General features: G+C 34.1%; 1 protein-coding gene across 1 annotated transcript; it reads left to right on the top strand.

Moving 5' to 3' along the window:
* Nucleotides 1-6,022: 6,022 nt before the first annotated feature.
* LOC102602445 (auxin-responsive protein IAA33) lies at nucleotides 6,023-7,366 on the top strand. Its single transcript, XM_006341200.1, has 2 exons — nucleotides 6,023-6,369; nucleotides 7,282-7,366. Exons 1-2 carry the CDS (start codon nucleotides 6,023-6,025, stop codon nucleotides 7,364-7,366), a joined length of 432 nt encoding a protein of 143 aa, XP_006341262.1.
* The last annotated feature ends 4,049 nt before the right edge of the window (nucleotides 7,367-11,415 follow it).

Below are 11,415 nucleotides of genomic sequence, written 5' to 3'. Positions count from 1 at the left end.
TAATGTAACGACTCGGAAAATGATAGGTTAAGCAAGAGCCTATGACTTTGTGTTGACTTTATAATGAGGTTCTATGAGGGGTTTATATGTAATTTCATTTTAATTGTGTAACTCCGACAATTTAAAATGAATAAGAAGAAGCTTGAAATTGGAAGTAGTCATTTTTTTGGAAAGAAATTCAGAATCTGGAAATTCGGCCAAGTGTGGAAATCAGTGAGTTTTTGGCCAACTTTGAGCGGTCATAACTCCTAGCTCAGGATGATCCAGGAGTAGTTCCAGTTATGTTTGGAAAGCCCTTGGAACGATCTTTCCAACGCCACTGAGTTTGCTCAATTCCGAGTTCGTATGAGCGAGTTATGCTCGTTGAAAGTTGGGCAGTTGGCAGGGAATCCGTCCGGAAAATTTAAGGGCATTTTGGTCTTTTCACAAATCTTTTCTTTTGAGGTTATATTGTTGTGTTAGGCTGTTTGTGGATCATTTTTGTTCCATTTTAAAAGAGTAAGAGTTAGGGTTCTTGAGAGTGAAGAAGAAGAAGAACTTGGAGCTAGGGCTTGGGTTGAAGACGTTTTCTTCATCAAATTTCTTGGGGAATCTTAGTAAAGGTATGGGAGTTCTTTATTTAGGGCTAGTTTTCGCCCTAGAGCCAAATCTCAAAATGGTTTTCAAGGTTTTCAAAGGTTATGAAAAACCCCAATTCTTCCTCAAACTCATGGGTTCTTGCATTAAATGGTTTCAAACAATCTATTATGATTATATTATGGTTTAATTGATGTTTTTAGGTGAAAAACTCCATGGACCCATGATCTCCTTAAATCTCTAAGTTTGGCTTATGAAGTGGGTTTTATGATAATGCTTGGGTATTGATGGAATTGTACTTAGATTGAATTGTATTATTGATTCCTATTGTTATCTATATCTATTGTTGGTGGATTGTTGGTGTATGGATGAGTTGAGAATTATGGCCTTGTAGGCAAGTCATGGGTAAATTCTCTTGTGATGTTAGAATTGTTGAGAATTGGATAATGGTGATTATGGCTTTGGAGAATGGTAAGTTGACCTACTTTCATGCTATATTGAAATTGTTCTTGTTTGGATTGATCCACTTATGGTGGAGGTGTGTACTTATTGAATGTGTATTGATTATGGCCTTGAAGGCATTATATGAGTGTTATTGTATTGTTATATTATTATATATGAATGAGGCTATATGTAAAGTCCTATATGAAGCTATATGTGAAGGTATGATGTGAATAAGTTTTATGTGAAGCTATATGTGAAGGAATGATGTGAATAAGTTTTATGTGAAGCTATATGTGAAGGAATGATGTGAATAAGTTTTATGTGAAGCTATATGTGAAGGAATGATGTGAATGAGTTTTATGTGAAGCTATATGTGAAGGAATGATGTGAATGAGTTTTATGTGAAGCTATATGTGAAGGAATGATGTGAATGAGTTTTATGTGAAGCTATATGTGAAGGAATGATGTGAATGAGTTTTATGTGAAGCTATATGTGAAGGAATGATGTGAATGAGTTTTATGTGAAGCTATATGTGAAGGAATGATGTGAATGAGTTTTATGTGAAGCTATATGTGAAGGAATGATGTGAATGAGTTTTATGTGAAGCTATATGTGAAGGAATGATGTGAATGAGTTTTATGTGAAGCTATATGTGAAGGAATGATGTGAATGAGTTTTATGTGAAGCTATATGTGAAGGAATGATGTGAATGAGTTTTATGTGAAGCTATATGTGAAGGAATGATGTGAATGAGTTTTATGTGAAGCTATATGTGAAGGAATGATGTGAATGAGTTTTATGTGAAGCTATATGTGAAGGAATGATGTGAATGAGTTTTATGTGAAGCTATATGTGAAGGAATGATGTGAATGAGTTTTATGTGAAGCTATATGTGAAGGAATGATGTGAATGAGTTTTATGTGAAGCTATATGTGAAGGAATGATGTGAATGAGTTTTATGTGAAGCTATATGTGAAGGAATGATGTGAATGAGTTTTATGTGAAGCTATATGTGAAGGAATGGTGTGAATGAGTTTTATGTGATCTTGTGATGATCCTATGTAAAGTGGATAGCATTGTGAGTTAAAGTATGATTTCTCATGATGTATATATGAAATGATGTTGGATTATGAAGTATCCTTAAATGAAAATGTTGTGACTTGGTTGGTAGACTAAAGTGTCCCTCCTTGTTACTTAAAGTCTTGAATGCATGAATGTGTGAAATGGGCAAAACTAAGAAATGGTGCCCTTTCATAAGTCTAGCTTTCCTAAGTAAATGTAAAACCATGAAATCGGTAGACCTAATGGTGGTAGCCCTTCTCATGTGTGAAATGATGAACCTTGGATCGGTAGGCCTAAGGCACCCTTCTAGGGGGATTTAATGAGCTATCCTTATGAACCTTGATTGGCCATGACTAAGAAATGGGGCCTTTCTTGGGAAGAGGTACTATGAGTTGGTTGAACTAGAAAAGGAACCTTCTCTAAGTACATATGTGATTGAATACTCTATGGGAAACAAGGCTAGCACCGAGTGGATGTGGTTAGGAAGGTGGCCTAGTTGAGTATGAGATTAGGCACAATGAACTTCCTTGGACATCCCCTAAACCATGTGCCTACATGGGTTGCTTACTAGTTCTACCTTTGGCAAGTAGAACAACCTCCACGGAGTAGGATAGACTCCGAATTCCATACGTAGCTAGTATGGTCTATGTCGGTTATGCCTATTCCCATCATGTGGGATGTGCACTCTAGTTATTGGATAGGTTCTACAACGTGTAGGTAGTAGTATGGGATGCTATCTACACATGGCACGAGTAGGCTTTGAAGATACTAAAGTGAGTTCCCTAAGTCTAACGACTATTATGTGAAAGTCCCCTTATGTGCTTGAATGTCTCCAAAAATGGTTTCTTAAAGAATGTTGGTCTATTGATGTTATGTTGTAAAGGAAATGTCCTTATCTAAGGTAATCTTGAGGAACACTTAAGTGTGCTTGAAGAGGTTGTATGGGCGGTCACTTCTTGTCTTACTCAAGTGTGTCTTAAGGTTATATTAGGTAGAGGTCCTATGGTAATGAAATGACATGTGTTCTTTTAAAGTTAAGCATGGGTTGTATATGAATATATGTTGAGTATGTATACGGTTGGCTATGGTTTTATATGTGAACATTGACTTAGTATGTTATATTGTAATGGTAAATTTCCTTATCTATGGTAACCCTTAGGAATACTTAGGTGTATATGAAGAGATTGTATGGGCGGTCACTTCATGTTTCACTTAAGTGTGGCTTTGGGTAACTTGAGATAGAGGTCAAGAAATGATGAAAAGGCTTACTTGTATTTTTTCTCATGAAGTTTTACCAAATGGCATAAAAGCATGTTTCTCCAATAAACGTCCTTTTTAGCATGTTTTTGCATGGCTTCCATACTTAGTACTTAATTGTGCTAACCCCTTTCTTTCCCTTTTTGGACTAAAGTGTAGGGATTTGGAGATGATGACATGTCATGGCTTTGATAAGTTTCTAAGTGTTGAAGATGAAGACTTGGTGAGTCCTCATAGATTCGAGGACAATACCCAATATGTTCTTTTATGTCTTTTTAGTATTGTTTAAGTTGTGTACGGGATTAGTCCCGAATTTTGTACTCTAAAGTATTAGATGGTTTGAGACGTCATGTATAAAGTCTAGAAAGTCTTTCGCTTGCTATTATTATTATTTTAATTATGAAATGTTTTCTTGGTAAAGAAAGTTTTAAATTCATTATGTTTTTAGTGTTATGCGATGAATGAATGCTAAGAGGCTTGTATTAGACCTCCGAGAGGTCGAGTACGCCGGTTACGACTAGGGGGTGCTCTCGGGTCGTGACACTTAGCCCTCTTTAGCCTTTCTCAAAGTTTGATGTATTACACGAATGATTCAAATATTAAGAGTAGAGTTGCAAGGTGTTATACAATGATTCAAGTCATAACTTAGAAATTTTCTGTAACACCTCAAAATTTGGAAAAGGGAGAAAATAAAATTTTGGGTTGCAGGCTATCTCTACGGTTCCCATATACAGACCGTAGAACCTTCTACAGGCAGTAGATGACAGCCGTATGAAGTGGGAAAATAATTTTTTTCAAAACAAGTCCCAATATCCTTTTTAAGGTTTACTAGGATTGTCCGTCATTCTATGTACGAGTCGTAGATAGGTCTCGTAGGTGACTGTCAGACTTAGTATTTTAAAGCTTAAAGTTGATTTTTATGGTTGACATGTACGAACCGTAGGAAGACCTACGAACCAAACATGGGTTCCGTCAAAGTTAGGTGATTTTTAAGGTCCTAGAACTCGGTCTACGGTTGACCAGTGCGAACCGTAGAAAGTTCTATGGTCGGTAGGTCTGAACCGTAGGTTGAATCAACAATTATTTTAAGAGGCTTCTGGGTCTTTTTCCTAATTATTTAGCAAGACTCATGCTGTGAATTTAGCAAGCCAGGTTATGCAAAGTCCAAACATTGAACATCTTCAATGAGTAAAAAAGATTCTCAGATACTCTACATTTTGGACTTAGAAATTATTTCACAATCACATTGTAGGTTGTATGGATATTCAAATGCTGATTGGGGAGGTACCACTACTAGGAAATCAACTACAAACTATTACATCTACCTAGGTGCAAAATGTATTTCTTAGACTTTCAAGAAACATACCACAATAGCTCGATCGAGTGCTGAAGCTGAGTATAGAGCACTAGCCTCCACTGCATCAGAGATGACATGGATCATGTATATACCTCATGATCTTGGTGTGTTCCTCTGATCTGTTCCTACAATGTATTGTAAACTTGAGTGCCTTGTACATGACAGTTAATCCAGTTATGAATAATAGAACCAAACATGTTTAAATAGACTATCATTTTGTTCGTGAGAAGGTGGCCAGAGGACAACTTCTTACTCAGTTTGTGAGATCTAACCATCACCTAGCTGAAATTCATACCAAAGCATTGACAAAACAAGTATTTGTTGTATTTCACAGCAATCTAGGAGTTACAGTTCCTCCTCTCACTAGTTTGAGGGGAAGTGTTGAAGATGAAGGAAGTTGATGATTGGAACATGTCAAAGGAACATATCCAAGGAAGCTGACTGTCGTGTTCACTGTTGTAGAGTTAGAGTCACAGAAGGACTGTACTACTAAATCCTAACTTATGTACGATTAAGCTGTTGTATCGTGTATGGGGTTAAAGTCGACTAGGATAAGGTGTTTTAGTTATAGTAATAATACTACTCATGTAAATTATATATTTGTATTGTAGTAGGACTCCTAGTGTAGCTAGTATAAGACTCTTCTCCTATATAAGGAACATGTATTCAACAGTTTTATTCATCAATACAATCCTTGATTTCTTTAAACTTTATGTGAGAATTCTAAACATACCGTCAATTCCTATTCCGTAAGTTTGCACAAAAGATTTATATTGTATCTACCGCAATATTAACGTAAGATAAGATGTGTTGCTTTGTAATGGATGTAAAAACTAAATTGACGGTTGCGACATCTTTCATTTTATCAATTGAATCTACCTGCAAGTATCACAAAAAATGACATCTGCTTCTCTCTGTTTGCTCCTCCTTTGCATATGGTTATAAATTATCTCAATAAAGATGAAATTATTACTAAATATAAAATATTTTGGAACAGTTAAACAAAAAGTGTTAAATGAATTGAAATTTTGTTTACCTGGTGTCTGGAGCCCTGACCGGTGTGAATTTTCTCCATATCCAGAGCTCGATAAGGGTGAAATAGTCTCACCACTACAACACAATCCATGTTGTGAGTTATTTGGTACTGAGGGAGGGAAGTGAAGAAGAGTGAGTAAAAATAAATTATTTGTCATAGACAGTAAATGAATGCTTTGAAATCTGAAAAAGGATAGCTCAAGTTTAGGGCTGTCTCAGACCAGCACCCGACATTTGTGCTATAAATAATCACTAACTTATGACTAGTACAACACCCTAGCCATTTTTCAATGAGCAGCTTTGAGTCACAAACTAGGCAAGAATGTTTAAACAAAAGAATTACTACAAAATACTATGATCACATGAGCAGTAGATCATCATCATGTAATGATCCACCAGCAGTAACAGTCGTCGTTGAAGGGCGTTCGATTTGCCAGATGATAAGTCTTCACAAGCTTGGTAGCTATCAAAACCTTGCTAAAGCACTTAAGCAGATGTTTGTAGATAGTGGTGACGTTATTGAGTGTTCACACAATAATAATAATAATGTTGATCTTTCAAATGCTCTTCCTGGTCATCTTATTGCTTATGAAGATATCGAAAATGACCTCCTCCTTGTTGGTGATCTAAATTGGAAGTAAGTAATCTAACTCAACACACACCAACGTATATAAACACTTTAGCAGCAATTACTTAACAAAAATAGTGTAATTATCGTTAAATATGTTTTTTTTACTGGCAATTAACAATCTTTGTAAATGTCCTTAAAGTGTATAGTGACATTAAATCTAATGACAATTAACTCATATCGGTAAAGACTTTAGCAATCTCGGTAAAAATGCATATTTATTGACCCAAAAATTTGTTTTAGTTGTAGTGCTATCATTTCACTTTCAGATCGACATACTATTATACTAAAACTAGGTGAAAGATGATTTAAAAGTTTTATGAAAATTTTGGTAATTTTAGAAAGTCACATAGATAAGATTATTTTTTGTATTTTTATTATACCACCCAAAGATGTATAAAACATTATCTTCGGGTAAGAGAAATGTGGTGATGAAGCATAAACTTTACCATTATTTGTCTTACTTTTGTTTTTATATACTTTTACAAGAATTTTCTTTCTTTTTAATTTCAATTTTTTTCGTAACATGTTAAATGTCATTAGATTAAAAGATATTTTAGTAATTCTACACCCCTTTAATTTAAATCATAAGATTTAAACATCTTATTTGCATTCTTAAATTCTGCATCAAATTAAACTAGACTAACAAATTAAAATGGTAAGCGGATACACTTTGTCAAATTTACTTTTAGAGAAGAATTTTCCATATTCTGGAATGAAAGCAATTAATTTTTTTTATATAAAATAGGTATATATGCATGTTGTGCGTTTGTGTAATTTCGAATCATGTTGTGCATGAGCAGACTCTGTAAAATCCAGTATAAGTGAACTAGATAAAACGAAATCACATACCTAAATCTGCCATAAAATGAGTGTAGAGAAAATGTGATATAATTAACCTACTCTTTGAATTTTATCCAGAGATTTCGTGAAGGTGGCTAAAAGAATACGAATTTTGCCGGCGAAGCCAAATTCACGCAACGGAAGAGTGGAGAATAATATTTAATATATTTTCTTTTCTTTTCTTTTTCTTTTATGTGTAATTTCCTTGGTACAAAATTTTGCTTGTTTTGTGTAACAAATTATGTTCTCTTTTCTTCAATTTAGGGTCCGTTTGATCATGTGATATGAAATTATAATTTAAAATCATGTAATATGAAATTATAATTTAAAATCATGTGATGAAATAATGAGATAAAGTTGAAATTTTATTTGGACACCTACTTACTGTTTAGCTTAATACAAGGGACCAATAGTAATTACTAATTTATTTAAAATGCCAGCTTGATTTTTATTTATATTTTTGTCTATGATTTTATATTATGAATAATATTTTTTAAGTTCGAGAACTTTTAATATCGTACGTTATTCCAAAACTTGTTGCTTTCACGCAAGCCTCAAATCGTCTTTCATTTTAATTTACCACCTACAACACTTTACTTCATTTTGTAGATTATACTTCACAACTATATCATATAGAGTTTATATATTCTCGTTACAAAATGGTTTCAATATACCTCTATCGTTATAAAAATGACTTATGTATATTTCTACCGTAACAAAAGTGACTCACATATACTTTAATTTTAGGCTGAACCCATCGATAGCCCCCTAAAGTTAGCATCAATTTTCACTTAGACACCTCAACTAGGCTTTGTTCATTTTAGACACCTCATGTTGAGTCCTGCTGTGTCATTTTGACACTTTTTGCTGACTTGACATATTGTGTGTGCTGCACCCATTTTGAGCGCGTGAGGGGTTTTATTTTTGGATTTTTTAAAATTTTGTTCCTTCTTCTTCTTCACTTTTTAGCCCTACCACTTATTCCACCTTCCACCATGAAAATCATGATAAAAACCTTACAAAATATGAAAAATAAAATAAAAAACTATCACACTAATTTTAAAACGTTTATAAGAACAAAATTTGTAAAAATCATCACACTAATTTTGAAAAGATTTTTTAGAACAAGACACACATTTTTTTTTTCCAAAAAAGTAGAAGAAGAATGTCATATATGATTTTCAAAATCAAAAAAAGAAAAAAACCCTAAAATCTAATGATTTTAAAAAAAAAAAATTTGGAAGAAAAACCAAAAAATGACTGTAGGGTTGGGGAGGCAAAAGGGACGTAAGGCAGATGGGGTAGGGGTGGGGTGATGTAAGGTGGGGTGGGATTGTAGAAAATAGGTAATTTTATTTATTTATTTTAGCTGAAAAATTAGTTGCTTATTAATAATTTATTTTAAAATTATTATTTTTACACTCAAATGTCACATGTCAACTTTTAATCAGTCATCAAGTCATGTCATCAATAAATGTATTACACACACTTTGTAATTTTAGCTGATTGTAAAAAAGGTGTCAAAATGACACAGCGGACCCCTACTTGAGGTGTTTAAAATAAACAAAGCCTACTTGAGGTGTCCAATTGAAAATTAGTGCCAACTTTAAGGGGCTGCCGATGGGTTCAGCCTTAATTTTATCTAATGGAAGGAGAAAGAAATTGATTTTTAAATTTAATTTTTTTATGTAGGAGTATATATGATCCTTTTTACACATAATTGTTTTTGACTTCTTTGATTATCATTATTTGAGTTTCTTATTTTTATTTTATTTTTTTCTTTCAATCTTTCGTTGAAAATATGAGAAATAAATTAAAGATGAATGGAAAAAGGGAAAACGTCAGAAAAAAAATATAAAATTATCTTTTTGCAGCTATATTGTATTTTTTTTTGTATCTTTAAAATAATTTGGGGCATATATGATAAATTTTACAAGAAAGTTAATGAGAAAATAAATTAGACCATCAAAATAATAAATCCAAATTAGTCGTGGAATCAAAGAAGCAATATATATACATGTGAGAAAAATCAAATATACCCCCACATGAATATCTTTTTAATAAAAAATATAAAAAATAATAATTTTATTACTTCCGTTAGAAGAAAATGATAAATGTGAGCCATTTGTGTGACAATATGGATATATATGAGTTACTTTTATAAGAGGTATATCAACTTTAAATAACAAAGTTGAGAGAGATGGAAAACTATTACTAACAAAACGCTCTTTAAGAAAAACCCTACCGCCGTCAACCCTACTCTGCCTAAATTTCGGTAACCATGGCCGCCACGACCACTGGTCAACCTCCTCCTGAGGTAGGCCTGCCAATTCCTTTGTTGGGACTCATGTATGCTGATTCGTTAAGACCAAAAACATCCCACATCAAACCTATACCGTTAAAATTGATTACATACCTGCATGAAGAACCACAAGTAATATGGGACTAGGAAGAGGTCAATCAGATGATTGTCAATGAAAATCTGGAGTATGTAGTGATTGGGAAGTTCTCGTATGGCTGGCCAGACATACAAGATCTGAGAAAACTCATTCCTAAACAATGTGAATTAAAGGGAGAATACAATATCAGACTTTTGAGTAATCAACATGTTTTTGTTAGGGCTACATTGTTAGATGACTATGACCATCTTCTATCGAAACCAGTTTTTTACATCACCCATAAGAATTGGTCTATTCCGATGTGAACATTAAAGTGGTATCCAATGTTTAACCTGGAGGAGGAGACGTCAACAATGATTGCATGTATATCGTTTCCATCACTTCCACCAATTTTTTTTGGAAAAAAAGTAGTATTCTTTCTAGCAGCAGCAGTGGGGAAACTCTTACAGGTGGACATGGAAACCAGGAATCAGACGAGACCAAGTTGTGCAAGAGTTAAAGTGGAGGTAGATTTACTAAAGGAGTTCCGGAAATAGATTAAAATTTGAATGTGGAAGTGGATCAACATCAAATATGATTATGTTCCAAAGTACTGTCAGACTTGTATAATTCAGGAGCACAATGAACAACAATGTTATGTTGTACACCCACAATTGCATCCAAACAAGGAGAAATCAAGACAAGAAGACGACAAGAAGAAAGAAGGAAATCGTCACAAGGAAGATAGCATAGGGAAGGAGACATCAGGGAAGGAAGGATAAAAACAAAACATGAGAAAAAAAGGACGAGTTTATGGAACAGAGGCACAAAATATGGGGAGGAGGAAGGACTAAGGAACCGGAGAAAGTCTGGAACAAAGAGGGAATAATTACAGGAAACAAGTTTAACATGCTGGCCTCAGAAGCTAGGAGCCGGAGAAAGATCTGGAAAAGAAACTGGTGAAAGAAAATGAAGCAGATATGGAGAGTGGACAGTCCAAATATATCTCCATTGAGCTACGAAAGGGTATTAACAAAGAGAAGTTTCACAAAGCACGCAAACCATACAAGCGCAATGAAACAACTGATTTGGGAAGCAAATCAAACAGAGATCATATAGCAAGCACAAAAGGGAGCATGAATGATCAAAAGGAAGAGAGTAACTATAAGGTGTTGCATGAAGGCACAATGAAGAAGAATTTACATAAAAAATTAATGGTGGGGAGAGCACACATCTGGGAGGGGGAGACAGTGCAACCACACCAAGAAACTTGTTTGAAACAAGTTTAGGGGAGGTGAGAGACAATTTCTTTGAATAAGAAGAAATAGCAAAAGGACCGAATTTAATAGAGGAAGAAGTGACACAACAAAGAAAGGACACTGAAGAGGACGAGGACATGGAGTATAATATTCAACAAATTAACAAAGCAGGAGACTTATCCCCAAGGCATACCAATAGTCTGAAAAATAAGGCACGAAAATACAGACCAGTAATTCTGTTAAATGTCAAGAAAAGGAGCAGGGATAGGGGATCCAACTGTGATCAATGACTAAAAAAAATGATCTTTTGGAATGTTAGGTCTATTAATACTTAAAAATAAAAAATCATAAATCATTTGAGAGATTAATGGACTTACATAAAAGACATCATTATTCATTTATAACATTGATGAAACCATTGCAAATGTCATTAGAGCTAGATAAATATAGCAGGAAGTTAGGCTTCGACAAGGCTGGAGTAAATTGTATAGGAAAAAAATTGGTATTTTTGGAAATATGAATGGGAAGGTAGAGTTATTTTGGACACACTGCATCAAGTTACCATCCAATTCAAA

The sequence above is a fragment of the Solanum tuberosum genome, unplaced genomic scaffold (assembly GCF_000226075.1).
Source record: "Solanum tuberosum cultivar DM 1-3 516 R44 unplaced genomic scaffold, SolTub_3.0 scf00022, whole genome shotgun sequence".
In the NCBI taxonomy this organism is placed as follows: Eukaryota; Viridiplantae; Streptophyta; class Magnoliopsida; order Solanales; family Solanaceae; genus Solanum; species Solanum tuberosum.
The sequence above is the reverse complement of the archived record's forward strand: the minus strand, read 5'-3'. Positions and strand labels throughout refer to the sequence as shown.

Bases quoted from the DNA above. Each gene is read 5' to 3' on its own strand.
- LOC102602445 (XM_006341200.1), top strand. From the start codon at position 6,023: ATGAGCAGCTTTGAGTCACAAACTAGGCAAGAATGTTTAAACAAAAGA. The intron at 6,370-7,281 runs GTAAGTAATCTA...AATTTTATCCAG, and splicing joins GTTGGTGATCTAAATTGGAA to AGATTTCGTGAAGGTGGCTA.